General features: G+C 42.7%; 1 protein-coding gene across 2 annotated transcripts in view; it reads left to right on the forward strand.

Annotated features, from left to right (window-relative positions):
- Rtf1 (RTF1 homolog, Paf1/RNA polymerase II complex component) overlaps nt 1-16,402 on the forward strand; it is a 56,364-nt gene that overhangs the window by 4,526 nt on the left and 35,436 nt on the right. For both annotated transcript variants that reach the window (XM_013512486.1, XM_005381285.2), the window contains exon 2: nt 9,571-9,681. In XM_013512486.1, coding sequence (XP_013367940.1) covers nt 9,571-9,681 — 111 coding nt within the window. The remainder of the gene's footprint in view (nt 1-9,570; nt 9,682-16,402) is intronic.

Consider the following 16,402-nt stretch of genomic DNA (forward strand, 5'->3'; position numbering starts at 1 on the left):
ATTACTGTTATTATTTTAGAAACTGGGTCTTGCCATGTAGTCCAGGCTGGCCTCTTAACTCACGGCAATTCTCCTGCCTCAGCCTCCTGAGCACTGAGATTACAGGTGTGTACCACCGCACCCTGCTTATTCTTTCTTTCTTTTTATCCTTCATCTTTATTTTTTGGGGGAAGAGATATATAATAACTAATGTGTAGTAGTTGAAATTTGTTTTAATTCAAAAGTTTTTAAACTCTAATTTTTAAAAATTAAAAGAATTTTTTTTGAGACAAGGTCTCATTATGTAGTTCAGGCTGCTCTCAAATTAGAAGTGATACAACTGCCTCAGCCACCCAAGTAAACTCAGATCTTAATTCAAGAACTGGAAGGATTTTCTTTTAACATGTGAGTTTGCGGTTTTTTTTGTTTTGTTTTTGTCTTTTTGTGATAACATCTTGCTATGCAGTTCAGGCTGGCCTTGAGCTCACTTTGTAGCCCAGGCTGGTCTTGAACTCACAACAATCCTCCTGCCTCAGCTTCCCGAGTGCTGGGATTACAGGCATGTGCTACCACACCCGGTAACATGTTTTTGTATCACTCATGCTTCAACATTTTTAAATTGCAAAGTACTTGCCATTGGTGCCTATTGGGAATAATCATAAGAGAGTTTGAGGCAGATATCTGAGGCTGTACCTCACCATGTCTTGGATCGAGATAATGTGTCACTTTTTATGCAGTGCATCTTATAGAATGAAAAGTACTTGCTGGGTGTGGTCGCACATACATGTAATTCCAGCATTCGGGAGGCTGAGGCAGGAGGATTGCTGTGAGTTTGAGGCCAGCCTGGGCTACATAATAAGTTCAAGACCAGTCTGGATTACATAGTGAGACCCTGTCTCAAAAAAAAAAAGAGAGAGAGAAAGAAGAAAAAAAAAGAAAAGTGCTCAAGGTAATGAAGGAAACAGTTCTCTTAAGAGTATGTCAGTATTTATAAAACTTTTACTCAAAAAAATTGAACAGTATGTACACTGGAATGCTTTATTTTATTGTATATATTTTTTTCATTTTAAAAATTTTGTTGGTACATTTTAGATATACCTAATGATTCCGGACATGGTGGCGCACACCTGTAATCCCATTGCTTGGGAGGCTGAGGCAGGAGGATTGTTGCGAGTTCAAGACCAGCCTGGGCTACAGAGTGAGCTCAAGGCCAGCCTGAACTGCATAGAGAGACCCTGTCTCAAAAATACAAAAAAAAAAAAAAAAAAGATATACCTAATGATAACATTCATCATAGAGAGTTTGTACCTGCACATGATAGATCCTGCCTTTTTAACCCATTCCTCTCTTCTCTTCAATCCCTCTTGCTCTCCTTATTTACAAAAGCTCTGTTTCCACTTTTAGCTTTTATTCTTTTTTTTCTTATAGAATACTTTATTTTCTTTTATTTACTGACTGACTTATTTATTTTCAGGTACTGGGGCTTGAGCCCAGGGCTTTCACACTGACCTGCATCTCAGCTCTTTTTTAATATTGTATTTTGTGACAGAGTCTTACTAATTTATTAATTTCCCTGGCTGTTTTCTTGCCTCAGCCTCCCAGAGTACTGGGATTACAAGCCTGCACCAACATGTAGCTTCCTTTCCTATTTAAAATAGTGATTATGAGCTGGACATGGTGGCACATGCCTGTAATTCTGCTACTCTGGGAGACTGAAGCAGGAAGATAGTAAGTAGTTTGAGCCCATTCTGGGCAACTTAGCAACTTAGTGAAATCATGTCTTAAAGTAATGGGGATGTAACTCAGTGCAAAGGCCCTGGGCTCAATCCCCAGTACTGCTAAATAAATGAATACATACATATATGGGTGATTATGGTCTCTGAGCATGATGGCACCTGCCTGTAAATCCAGCATTTTAGGAGGCTGAGGCAGGAGGCTTATAAATTGGAGGCCAGCTACACAACAAGTTCAAGGCCAATGTGTACTGTATAATAAAACCCTGCTCCAAGAAAGAAGGAGAAGGAAATGATGATGTTGTCATAGCTTCTTTCTCTGCTCATCTACTTGAAGTAGCAATAATTACATTTGTCTGAGAAATTGAGCCTCTTCAATATTTTCTAAGACCCCCTTTAAAGACATTATGTATAAAAGATATGGTTGTTATAAAGTATTCTTCCATAAGCCATCTTCATAAAACTTAAATCTAAAAGTTATGATTCTCATTGATACAGACAACTTGGTGTTAGGGCAGTTTTGAAGTCTGTGGTGATTTTCTCAGGGGTGTTATTGTTAATTTGTAAAGTTTTTATTTATATGATAATGTTGCATGTGGGTTGATCTAACTTGCTGATTTCACTTGCCCTTTCTTTAGAAATGGTTAGGGAAAAGCAAGTCCTGTGGAGCTTTAAGAACAGGCCTTTGAAGAAAAATATAAAACCCATCTTCAAATGTAGGTTCTGTTGTGGTATGTATGAGTGTTTTTCCAAGGGTTGAGATCGTCATGTTTCAGCAGAAGTGCTGGATGCCAGGGGTAGTGGGGGAACAAAGTGGAAGTAGCCTGTGCCTTGAAGAAGCCCAAGTATGTGAGGGTGCTCAGAGTTGTTTCCTGAAAATTGTGCTGTAGGCTGTCAAGGAAGAGTGAATATGTTATAAGGATGTGACCAGGGACGCTGTACTAGCCCAATGAGAGTGACATTTAAACTGAAAGCTGGATAGGTTTTAAGGAAAAGATTAGGAGTCTCAAGAATAAATGGAAGGGTGTTAGTGCATTCATGGTGGAGGGACCAGCATAAACAAAAGAAATGAGGCCGGAAGGACCTAGTACCCTCATGAAACTGCAAGAGGCCCACAGTGATGGGAACGCAACTAGTTGGAGAGAGTAGTACAAATGAAACTGTACAGGTAGATCTTGTTTTGATCCTTTGAGGATGGAGAAGTCCAGTTTATAAAATTATAGCCAACATTAAAAATAAAAATGAGTTGAGCTGGTGTGGTGGCACCTGTCTGTAATCTCAGCCCTCTGGGAGGCTGAGGCAAGAGGATTACAAGTTTGAACCCAGCATGGACAACTTAGCAAGACCTTGTCTGAAAACAAAAGATAAAAAAAAAAAAGAGCTAAAAATGTAGCTCAGTATATAGACCCTAAGTTCAATCCCCAGTGTCATGGGAAAAAAAATTGAATAGAAAATATCTAGGGTGTTATACATTATAAAGACAAATATTGTTTCATAAAACTTGTGTTTTGTTCATGTAGTGGGCATGAAGTATAATTTATCTTAGTGTGGCCTGGGGTTAGGAAAAATTTTTTTGTTTTGTTTTTGTGATACTGGAAATTCATCCTGGGCTACGGGAATTTATGCTGAACTGCATTCCCAGCCCTTTTTTATTTTTTATTTTGAGATAGTCCTGCTTTGTCACCTAAGCTAGGTTACAGCTTTTGACTTCAGCAAACTTGGGATTTTCCTGCCTCAGTCTTCCAGAGTGCTGGGATTACAGGCTTGCACCACCACACCCAACTACAGAAACTATAAAGTTACTGGCAGGGCCATGTTGACAGAGCTAAGGATTTTGGACTTTATTCTGAAGGCAATAAGAGCCATTGAAGGATTTTAAGCCAGAAGAATATTCGGATTAGCCTCCCCGCCAGCCCCCCGCCCCAAGAAAAGAGTCTTGCTATATTGGCCAGGCTAACCTTGAACTCTTGAGCTCAAGCATTCCTCCTGCCTCAGCTTCTTGACTAGCTGGCATTACAGGTGCATGCCACCATGTCTGGCTTTTCATAGTTGCCTTTTAAAAGCCCACCCAGGCTGCTCTGTGGAGGGTAATAGTAGTGGGCACTTGTTAGTATGTAGAGGAGTCTGGTGAGTGGCAAGTTCCACTGGAGTGGATGCCCCAGGAGGGCAGGATGGGTGTTCACTGCACTGTCCCTGGCTCCAGAGCAGTGCCCACACACAGCAAGCACCTGTCAACACTTGCCAAGGGAAGGACTGCTTGGATTGCTGTGCTAGTTACAGCCAGGACACCCCATGGGTCCAAACTGCACAGGGATTGATGACTGGATGCTGGCTGAAGAAAATGAGGTGTAATGGTGGCTACCAGGCCTGCCAGGAGACAGGAACCTGGACAAAGACTGGCTGGAAGGAGAGCGCCACAAGTTCAGTCTTGGATGTGTAGAGTTTAGTGTCTGTGAGACATCCAAGTGGAGGTGGCAGGTTGTAAGCTGGAAACTATGCCCTCCTGACCCTCAGTAGGTGCAATAAATCTTGGTCCAGAAAGAAAATGCCACTTGGTATATCCACAGTGCAGTTTCTAGCCTGGTTACAGTGGGATTCCTTGTGGAAATAAGGTAGGCTATCAGTTTTGGGGGTCTCACTCCCGCCCCTCTGCTGTAGTTGCTAGGCAGGCGCTGCACTGTTGAGCTATCTCTCCGGCCCCTAGCCCCTGTACCATAATGCTGATCTCTCCCTTTAAGGAGTAGAGAGGTTTGTGTTAGTTAGAAAGTGTATTAGGAGGAGGGAGCTAAGAAAAACAAGAGCAGTAGAAACTTCGCGTTTTAACTTTTATGGAGCTTTAATGTTGAATGAATTGAAAACACTGCTGGTCCCAGCTACTTAGGCTGAAGCAGGAGGACTGTGGGTTTGAGGTCAGCCTGGGTCACATAGTGAGATCTTATCTTAAAAAATAATTAAAAATCCATCTTTTATCAGTTTTGCAGCATTGTGGGCATTTCTGTAATTGAGTATTTTAATCTGTAGTTACAATTACTTTGCTGGAAATTTGAGGGGAAAGTTGCCAAAGTTAGTGTCAATCATGAGAAATTTGTTTATTTATTATTTTTTTTGTCATTTTGAGATAGGGTCCTGCTGTGCAGTTCAGGCTGGCCTTGAGCTCACTTTGTAGCCCAGGCTGATCTTGAACTCGCAACGATCCTCCTGCCTCTGCCTCCTGAGTGCTGGGATTACAGGTGTGCACCACCACGCCCGGCCATTGTGCTGCTACTTTAGAGTTACTACTTCACAAGTATTTTCGTTCAGGAGAATTATTATTTTGATTTTTTTTTCTGTCTTTTTTGCCAGCACTAGAGATTAAACCCAGGCTTTTATACATGCTAGGCAAGCCTTCTATCACTGAACTATCTCTCCAGTTCTTTTTAAATCTTATTTTGAAATAGATTTTGCTAGGTTGCTCATGATGGCCTCAAACTTGTGTTCTTCCTGCCTCAGCCTTCTGAATAGGTGAGATTGTAGACATGTGCCAGCCACCATGACCAGTATTACTTTATTCTTATTACTATTAAAAATAGTACATGCTTATTAAAGCAGTTCTAACAATACAGAAATACCTCCTTCTGCCACAAATATAGTCAGCCAAAAAAATGTATACACAAGTAAAGAAAAGCTTACATAAATATTTTAATACTAAATATGTTGAGATATCATTAGATTAATACAGGTTACTTTTGGCCTCTATAATTACAAGAGGTGCTCACTGTGGTGGCCATTAGCTTCCAGATATTTATCAGTATGGTGAACTGCTGAAGTGTATATACATATTTTTTGGCAGACTCTAAGTACACATAATAGTCCTCTTTACCCTTTAAAATTAACCAGTGTCCATTGTTGGAACATATTTTTCCACCAATAATTATTATGTGAAAGGAAGAATGTAAATGAACATCTCAAATTCAAAACTCATGAGCTGAGCACAATGGTGTGTGCCTGTAATCCCATGTACTGTGCTTGAGGCTAAGGCAGGAAGTTCACAACTTGGAGGACAGCCTGGGTAATTTACTGAGACTGTGTCTCAAAAATATAAAGGGTTACTGTCATGTTAATTAAAGAATAAAAAGGGCTGGGAATGTATATCAGCACTAGAGTGCTTTCCTGATATGCACAAGGTCCTGGGTTCAAGCCCCAGTACTGCAAAAAAAACAAGAAAACTTCACTTACCAGACTTTCCTTAACACCTCTCAAGACTTCTCATTGTACCTTGTGCCTAGGGCTACTTAACCTTGACCTACATCCCCCCACCAGTCCATCTTTTCCTCTACTAGCCAGAGTGCTCTTTTTTTTTTTTTTTTGAGACAGGTTCTTGCAGTGTATTCCAGACTGTCCTTGAACTCACTATGGAGCCCAGGCTGGCCTTGAATTCACAGTGATCTTCCTGCCTCAGCCTCTTGAGTGCTGGGAATACAGGTGTGTGCCACTACACATGGCTTCAGAGTACTCTTTGAAACACTGCTGCTTGAGACCATCTGATGGCTTCCCACTCCCTTCATACAGAGCCCATGCACAGCCCTGCTGGTGAGCCTCAGAATGGTATGGTTCTCACTTCCCGCCAAGCTCCAGTCACGCTGCTGCCCTTCCAGTGCCTTGGGCCACACTGTTGCCAGCCGCAGGGCTTTTGCCATCCTATTTGGAGGACTCTGTCCAGAGCACTGCACTCCCCTTCCCTCTGCAAGTTCTTCCCCCGACCTCCCCTTACTTACCCTACTGCAGATAGGCCCTCGAACTTGCCAGGCAGGTGCTGCACCACTGAGCTGCACCCCCGGCTTCTGGGACTCTTAACTTGTGATCCTCCTGTGCTGGGTTTACAGGTGTGTGTCACTTGCCAGACCACTTTTTTTATATCATTAAATGAGACTGCTGGATGAGTTCCGGGGGACAAGCCGTGTTTAGGCCACTGTTAAGGGAATGTCTAGGTTTCTGTTGTAACAAGTTGGTATTACAGTGGATCCTGTGTAAGTACCGTGTGCTAACTGATTGTGCCGCTGGAGCTCCTACAACGGATTCTAAAGCATTTGTGAGCCTAGAGCAGTCAGGGAAGAGACGGCTTGCCAACAGTCTTCCTCAAGTTGGTAAATTTACACTAAGGTAACCTGGGAGAAAAGGTAATAGTAAAAACCATTCACAAAATACCATACACGCCAGCAATCCCTAGGTATTTACCAAGGTGAAAGAAAAAATTATATTTACATGAAAACCTGTTTATGGCCAGTCCTGGTGTCATGCACCTGTCATTGGAGCACATGAGAGGTTGAGGCAGGAGGGTTGCTGTGAGTGGGAGGCCAAGTTGAACTTCATAGTGAGACCCTGTCACTAAAGAATAGATAAAATCAATAGTTTATGAACACAGAATCGCCCCAAGATGGAAACAACCAAAATTTTTACCAGCTAGTAAGAGGATAAACGCTATGATACATCCATACAGTGTGATACTACTGAGCAATAAAGCTGGACAAGCTAACACATGCTACAGTGTGGATTAATCTCAAATGCATTATGGGGAATGAAGAAGCCAGACCCAAAAGGCTACAAACTGTGATTCCATCTCAGTCTACGATAGGTGGATCTACAGGGACAGGAAGTAGGGTGGTGGTTGCCAGCGGGGGAAGAGAGGGGCATAAGGAGAATGGAGGAATCCAGGGGATGGTGTGGAACTGTTCTGCATCTGTAGAAGTTAAACTGTGTATTTGTCAAACTCAGAACTATCCCTTAGAAGTGATGGGATATACTGTGTGTGGAAATTGTAGTTAAAGTTTTTAAAAGCTAGAAAGACATTATTGCTATAATTCCCATTCAGTCTACAGAAATTACTGTTCTGACGTGACGGAGGGTGTTCTTGTGTTTCCAGCAAGCTGATGTGCTCGCTTTCCAGTGCAAGGGGAAGAGTAGCATTTCATGGCTGCTCATGAAGAAGGGTGCCAGCTGCTTAATACGAGAAGGTCATTTTCTCATTGAGGCCGAGGAAGGAGGGTGTTCCTGAAATAGAGACTGGAGAAGAAAACAGATACATTGTAACAATCTATTATTGTACAATCCATTTTGTCACTTGACCTATAATTGCTTAGCACCACCGTTATCAAGGGATACTGCTAGTATTTATTAGCTATACTCTCCTGGCACAAGGGGAAACTGTTTTAGACTAGCAAGGTATGACTGGATTAGGAGGCAGGATTCCACCGGCCCAGGTACAGATCCTGGCTCTCTCCTGTGTGAGCTGTGTTCCTAGGCCGGTCCCAGCCTCCCCCAGGCTCTGACATCTCTGTAGATGGCAGTGATGAGGGTACTTACTGTGGGCTGCTTGGAAGAGTAAATGTCAGGTGCTGAGAAAAGTGCTTGGCAGCTAGTGAGAACAGTGCAGTTGCAGGCCAGTATCGGTGTCAGCAGAGAGCCGAGGAAATAGCCTTTTGTTGCAGTTTTCTGTTTGTTTTTTGATTTGAGACAGTGTCTTGCTCTGTAGCCCAGGCTGGCCTTGAACTCATGGCAATCCTCCTGCCTCAGCCTCCTGAGTACTGGGATTACAGGTGTGCCCCACCATGCTCAGCTGTTGCAGTTTTGAGTCACTAGACTGAGTATGGAGAAATAGGGGACAGAGACTCTTGTTGGACCCTGTGGTAGTCACGACTCCTTCACTGTCACGTTTCCTTCCCCTCTACTCTCATTTAAACCACTGGGAGAGACAGAGGTTGGGGAAAGGAGTGTTGGGCTGTCAAATTAGTATGCGGATATAATGGCCAGTGCATCTCCTGCTTCTTGTAGTAGATCTTCTCAACATGTGTCAAACACTAGAAATAGACCAAATTTTTTCCGGACTTAAGCATTAAAAATATGAAATTACCTTACAATCTTATAGTTAGTTAATTAATTTGTTTGTTTTGAGACAGGGTCTCACTATGCAGTTCAGGCTGGCCTTGAACTCACTGTGTAGCCCAGGCTGGCGTGAAACTCATGGCAATCCTCTCCTGCCTCAGCCTCCGAGGTGATGGGATTATAGGTGTGCACCACCATACCTGCCCATAGAAACTTACAGTGTGTGAGCTTCTTCAGAACAGCCCAGAAATAACTAATTACCAAGAAATACAATGTAAGAGACCCTTGGGGTATTAGTTATATATCCCAGTTAAAACAGTGAGCAAATTAACTGTCATAAGCATGGTTCTCAGCAGTCCTGAGAGTCAATACTTCTGTAGTTTAGAGTCAGTGACAGTTTGGGAGTAACCTCCCTTTAGTGCAGTTTTGTTTTTGGTGTATTGAGGATTGAACCCAGGGCCTCACTCATGCTAGGCAAGAACTCTGCCACTTCCACTCTGCCCTAGCCTTTTTTATTTTGAAAGAGTCTTGATAAGTTGCCCTGGGTGGCCACAAACTTGCCCTGGGTGGCCACAAACTTGCAGTCCTCCTGCCTGAGTGCCCCAGTAGCCTGGATTATGGGTATAAGACACCCCAGCCAGATGCAGACGCAAGAGGCAGATTTGTGAAACTTTCTTTTTAGCAGTACTTGGGATTGAACTGGGAGAGCACTGGGATATATCCCTATGCATTTTAGTTTTAAAATTTTGAGTCAGGATCTTGCTAAATGGGCCAGACTGGCCTGAATTTGTGAATCTCTGCCTTAATCTGGGATAGTAGGCACAAACCACCACATTGAGCCCTGAAATAGATTTTTAGCACCCAGGAACACTGGCATTCAGTCTGTTAGTGACGGTGTCTTTCAGCTGAAAGTATGAAGATGGAGAAAAGGTCAAGGGAGGGTGGACACTTTATTATTCTCTGTTGAACAAAGCTCATGTTACTATTTTTACCCCATCAGGAGCTGCTGTCCCTGGCAAAACGGAAGCGCAGTGACTCTGAGGAGAAGGAGCCACCCGTGAGTCAGCCTGCGGCCTCATCAGACTCGGAGACCTCGGACAGTGATGATGAGGTGGGTATGGGGGTGAGGCCAGTCTTTTTTTTGTTTTTGTTTTTGTTTTGTTTTTCTTCCGGTATCAGGAATCGAACTCATGACCTTGCGCTTGCCAGGCAGGCACTGTGCCCCTGAGCTAAATTCTGGTGAGGCCAGTCTTGAGGGTCACTGAGATGGTGACTTGGGGCAGCCTTTTTTCCTTAAATCAAGAGCCACAGCCTACGATCTCTGGAACTTGCTAAGGAAAGATGATTGGTGTAAGGGAGGCTCTGATTTGTCACACTTGTTGTGTTGCTCGTTCCTTAGGTCCCTCTGGAGGACATTGGTGGCCTGTCTTCTCTTTTCAGACTTATTGCTGAAGGAGGGCCTTAGCTGGTTAGCACGGTTTTGTTTTGAGTTATCTTTTTAATCCTTCTTCCATGTTAGAAAAGAAATTCCATCAAGGGTCCCATTTTTACAGGAAATACTTCAGTGAGACACAGAGCTTTCTTTGGGGCGGTGGCATTGTCCTCCCTCAGAGGGATGGTGTTGACTGTAAAGGAGGAAAACCCAACTTCCATTTTCAAAGCCAGGGTGAGCTTCCTAAATTGTCCACTGACACAGCAAGGCCAGAAAAGACCCAGAACCCAAATGGGAGACATATGTGAGGGGAAATGTGTTGAAACCAGCCTATAGGTTCCTTGTTTGATTTAAAGTACTTGTCCCTTAATAATTTTCTGGAGAGAGACTGATACCACCTTTCTGTTTAGTCTCCTATTGTGCAGACTAGGGAAAAATTCTTAACATAAGGCCACTGCCTCTACCTACAAATGTTTATTTAATGTAATGAAATTTAATTAACAGCTGACCAGTGTTTATTAGTGCCCTGCATATGCAAATTAGGGATATTTGAATTTTGATTAACTATAATGTTATTCTCTTAGTTTTAAGTAATTTAATTGCATTAAATTAAAAATTAAACTAAAAATTGCATTCTGTAGCAAGAGGTAGTTTTTCTTTCTTTCTTTTTTTTTTTTTTTGTTTTTTTGTTTGTTTGTTTGAGACAGGGTCTTGCTATGTAGTTTAGGCTAGCCTCCAACTCGCGGTGATCCTCCTGCCTTAGCCTCCTGAGTGATGAGATTATAGGCATATGCCACCACTCCCAGCTGTGTCAAGAGGTATTCTTGCAATACTTATTCTTTTTTTTTATTTTTCAATTTATTTATTTTTGCAGTACTGGGGATTGAGCCCAAGGTCTCGCACATGCTAGTGACCACTGTATCCCTGAGTTACATCCACTTTTTATTTTGTGATGGGTTTTGCTAATTTTCCCATGCTAGCCTCAAACTTGTGATCCTTCTGCCTCAGCCTCAGCCTTCCAAGTAACTGGGACTATAGGCATGTACTACCACTCCTAGTTTATTGCTTGACTTGAGTGAGTGATTGATTGATTCGTTGATAGATTGATTGATTTTTGCTGTCCTAGGGGAATGAAACCAAGGCATCCTAGACTGAGCTACTTCCCAGCCCTGTTTTGATTTTTTATTTAAAACAGTGTCTGACCAAGTGAGTGAGTTGATCAGTCTGGGCTCAAACTTGCAGTCCTCCTGACTTAGCCTCCCAGACTGCTAGCATTGCAGACACATGTGTGTTTTATATATTTTTAAAGGAGGAACTATATCCAGCCCCATTTTCTTTTTGGTAGTACTGGAGACTGAACCCTGGGAGCACTTTTAATTCTTCTTTTTCTTTTCTTTTCTTTTCTTTTCTCTCTGTCTCTGTCTTTCGCTCTCTTCCTTTCTTTCTTTTTTTTTTTTTTTTTTGGTACCGGGAATGAAACTCATGACCTCACGTTTGCCAGGCAAGCACTTAAGCCACTGAGCTATACCCCCGGCCCCTCTCTCTTTTTCTTCCTTATGACTGTGTCTCTTTAGTTACCCTGGAGGCCTACTGAGTAACCAGTTACCCTGGTTACTCCTCCTGCCTTCTGAGTAACTGGGATTACAGGTGTGTACCACTGTGCCCAGCTTTCTGTTTCTGTTTGTTTTTCTTTTCTTTCTTTCTTTTTTTTTTTTTGTTTGGGAGACAGGGTCTTCCTATGTAGTCCAGGCTGGCCTTGAGCTCCTTTTTAATCCAGCTGTCCTCAAACCCACAGTCCTGCTTCAGCCTCCAGAGTACTGGGATTACAGGTATGTTTCACCAGGCCCAGCTTGTTTCCTATTTTAAATGCATAGACAGTACAGGGAAATCTTGAAATAATTTCCTCTCCCACTATTCCTGCAACTACTTTTTTTTCTTATATTTAGAAGTCAGCTGCTGAGGTTCCTCATTGCTCTTCCATCTTCTATTAAGTTTCCATCTGTATTGTATCTAGAGTGCCCTGGATTATGTTTGTGGTCTTTGTAGTTCCTGAAGATACAAAAAGTATCTTGGAACTCTGCTCTACATTCCTGTTTTTGGGTAAGAGTTCTAAGTATATAGTTACTCTAGGGGTTCCCCTCATCTTTTTCTTCTTTTTCTTTCTGAGATAAGGTGTCACTGTGGTTCCTGGGTTGGTCTCAAATTCGTGGACTGAGGGGTCTCCTGCTTCAGCCTTCTGAGTATCTGGGACAAGATGCAGGCACCACTGGGGCTGGCTTTCCTTTCATTGTTTTTAACTAATTCTGTTAGGAAGATAGAGTTGTATCAACTCCACAGCTCAAGGAAACCAACACTTGTACTAGAGCACACCTACTGTCCATAAAAATCTTTGCAGTTCAGGCTTTCCTTTGTAGCCTCAAGTAGTTCCCAGCTACTTAAGTCAAAAAGTTATCACCTTAGAATAGCACCTAACTATGTTGGAGAAGAAGCTGCTCGGCAAGCTGTACCCTGCCTGGCAGGGAATGAGACTGACTTCCCACCTACAGAGCCCCTAGCTTTTGCTGCTGCCTGAGGCTCACAACCTTGTTATAGTTCTACTCTGCTGTACGCCAAAAATATCAGCCTCTATTGTGTGACCGTTCTGAAAGAGCAACTCTGGGTCCAGGCTGCTAGTAGGTTAACATTAGAGCATTTCAAAATTATAGCCAATATCTTACTATTTTGGACAATTAAGAAAGTAACTTGAACCTGGTGTGGTGGTGCACACCTGTAGTCCCACCACTCTGAGAGGCTGAAGCAGAAAGATTGCACGTTTGAGCCCCACCCAGGCAGTGACTCAGCAGGACCCTATTTCAAAATCAAAAAATAGTAAAAAGGACAGAGGATGTAGCTCAATCTGCAGGTCTTCAGTTCAAACCTCAGTGCCATACATTATCTATCTATCTATCTATCTATCTATCAAAGAAAAAAATTCAAAACATTTTTAAAGATAGGCCGGGCGTGGTGGCGTATGCCTGTAATCCCAGCACTCGGGAGGCTGAGGCAGGAGGATTGCTGCAAGTTCGAGGCCAGCCTGGGCTGCAAAGTGAGCTCAAGTTCAGCCTGAACTGCATAGTGAGACTCTTGTCTCAAAAAAAAAAAAAAAAAAAAAAAAAAAAGATGTGTTACATTCATGAGCCACCTCCCCATGAGCAACAGAATCTTTCTGTACTGCAAAGTACTAATAAAAGTAAAATTAATTTAAAAAAGCTAATGGCGCCCTGAGTTTGGCAGCACACTCTTGTAATCCGGCCTTCAGGGGACAGAGGCTCAAGAGATGTGAGATCAAAGCCAGTGAGACCTTGTCTCAAAATTTAATTTGTACTTATAAGGAGAAATGTACTGATTTTAGAGCAAGAGGATAGCTAGCTAATTAATGGGGATGAGGAAAAGGACAATTCTGCAAGTTTCCTACCCAGAAAAAAGTGTATACTTTACACACTTTTTACATTAACTGTAAGTCTAACTAGTGTTGTATCACGTATTTCAGATCTTTTCCTATAAACCCGATGGTGCTGAAACAGCTGCCAGCTACATAAGAAGGGAACTTAAATTTTCCTTTATTACGAGTGAAAAGCACTTCAGACAAAAACAAACAAAAAAACCTTTTTTTTTTTTTGGTTTTTCTCCGGTACCGGGAACCGAACTCATGACCTTGCGCTTGCCAGGCAGGCGCTTTTGCCGCTGAGCTAAATCCCCAGCCCCAAAAAAACCTTTTTGCAGAAAAGGTTTGAGTAACAAAGTTCAAAATGAAATATAATTACATTAGACAAAATGAAGAAATGGTTTTTTTTGGTACTGGAAATCGAACTCAGGACCTTGCACTTGCCAGGCAGGCAGTGTGCCGCTGAGCTATATCCCCAGCCCAAAACTGTTCAAGTATGTTTAGTACCCTCCATCTAAACAAGAACTGGTATGATTTAAATGCTTTGCATATACACTTCTTTTCAACATTTTGGAGAAATGCATTTAGCCTAGCCCTGTAGGTCGGCACTGTGACTGTTTCTTCTTCCCCAGAACATTTTTTGTTTTGTTTTGTTTTGAGACAGGGTCTCGCCATGAACTCACTATTTAGCACCAGCTGGCCTTGAACTCACAGCACTCCTCCTGCATCAGCCTCCCAAGTGCCAGGACCATAGGCATGTGCCACCATACCTGACTTTCCCCAGAACTTGTCAGCCTTCCCTGGTTGCATTTATGTCGTCCCTGCTTCTCAAAGACTGCCCTTTTCTTGTTCTCACCCTGTTTGATTATTCTCTGCTTTCTTTAGGAAGCCTTTCCTTATCCTATCTGACCTTGCAGGCTAACCTACCTTGATCCAGCACTGCTCTTGACACTGTACATAATCTCCTGCTGCTCTAATACGTGGATTAATGGCACACTTTGAAAACATACAACTCTTATTTACAAGTGCATTTAGAAGCGACTTTCCTAGAAGTTGGCCTAGATTCCTAACAGTATATTGTTGCTTTACTACACAGATATAAAACCCCTAGCTAGGCATGGTGGTACACACCTGTAACCCCAGCACTGGGGTGGCTGAGGCAGGAGGATTCCTGCAAGTTTGAGGCCAGTCTGGGCTACAGAGTGAGTTCAAGGCCAGCCTGAGCTGCATAATGAAACCTTGTGTCAAAAACACAAATAATAAAATATGATACCCCTATTTGAAAAACATTTTGATAAATGTTACTATAGACAGCAGTTTTTCTGGTTGACTGAAAGCCACACTGTGAATGGCATTTTTTGGACTAGGGATACCATCTTCCAGAGTATCCAACTGGGTGTTCCTGCTTTTTACAGCTTTTGTTGCTCCTCCCTTATTTTAAGTGAGAAGCGATTCTTGTGCTTGTCTCTTAGTAATCTGCTTTACTTCCAGCTTCTTGTATTAGGCTTGTCCTGGGGTCAGGACACCAGCAGCTGGTGAGTTTAGGTTGGAACAGCCAGCTTCAGTACTTGGACTTAGAGATAACTTTGGATGCTGCCCAGCCTGTTACATACTTCCCTTGCTCACTGCATAGACAGCCATACTGCAGCACCTCGGATATCTATTCGCCATTAAAATCTCAACACAAGGATTTAAAATAATAAAGTGATTTCATCAACTACTTGTTCAAATTTGTTTACAAATTTTGACACTTCCTACCAAACAGGAAAAAGTTGTATTAATTATATTTTATAGTTTGCATTTCTTTGTTATCACTTGTTTCATTTGTGTTTCTCTCCATAACCAGACTGAATTTTGTGACTGAGTGCAGAGACCCTTTGTGCTTTTCAGTTAAATACTTGTGACTGCTGGGTTATGACTGTTAGTGTTTGTACTTGGACTAGTTACACAGTAGAAGGGAAGAGAAAGCCTAGCTGTTCTTCACGCTCCGAGTCACGTCTGCTCTTGGGTCCACCGGCCCCTTTCTGTGTTCAGGAGTCCTGCCATCCTGAGCATACCTCTCTCCCAGCCACTGTAAGGGTGTGGAGCCTCCTGACAGTTGCTTTGACTTGGTCTAACACTCAGTTCATGTGGGACCCTACAGTGCAAAGCGTTCCTACAATCCTAGTCCTTTGTCCCACAGGTAGGAAAACAGACTTGACCCGAGTGGTTCAGCCTCCAGCACCAAAAAGGGAAGGAGGAGGAAAGCAGTGGCTCACTGGAAGCTCTGATTTTCTTTTCCCACACATCATAGCGTCTTGCGTTTGTGTAGACCTTCATGGTTTCTAATGCACTCTAAAGTTTTCTTACTCTGTTGTCTTCTTGTCTCACACTACATTGATAGGTGGCCAAGGCAGTTTGTTATTTATACTTTACAGATAAGGAGATGATCTCGGGTTAAAAGCTTGGACAGTGTTCCAGTTCTTTTGACCTCGATCCCAATGTCACTAGCCCAACTGGTTTGTTTTGTTTTGTTGGTTTATTTTTGGTATTGGATGTTAAACCCAGGTCCTTTGCACTGAGCAACATCTCAGCTCTTTTTATTTTTTGAGACAGCATCTTGTTGAGTTGCCAAATTGTCCAGACTGGGATTAAACTTGGAATCCTCCTGCCTCAGCCTCCCACAGTGCTGAGATTACAGGCCTGCACCATGCCTGGCCCAGCTATTATTCCTTTTTTTTTTTCTTTTTTAAGGTAGAAAGGTTGAACTCAAAGTTTTAGAGGTTTTAGTCCATAATCAGCTTGCTCGAAGATAGAGTGGCACATGGCAGAGGGGCAACAGTTCATGGCAGCGGAAGATAGCAGAAGCAACAAGAGGAGCTGGGTGTGGTGGCGCACGCCTGTAATCCCAGCACTCGAGAGGTTGAAGCTGGAGGATCGTTGCAAGTTCGAGACCAGCCTGGGCTACAAAGTGAGCTCAAGGCCAGCCTGAACTGC

Source organism: Chinchilla lanigera, unplaced genomic scaffold (genome assembly GCF_000276665.1).
Source record: "Chinchilla lanigera isolate Chin_1 unplaced genomic scaffold, ChiLan1.0 scaffold00015, whole genome shotgun sequence".
Classification (NCBI taxonomy): Eukaryota; Metazoa; Chordata; class Mammalia; order Rodentia; family Chinchillidae; genus Chinchilla; species Chinchilla lanigera.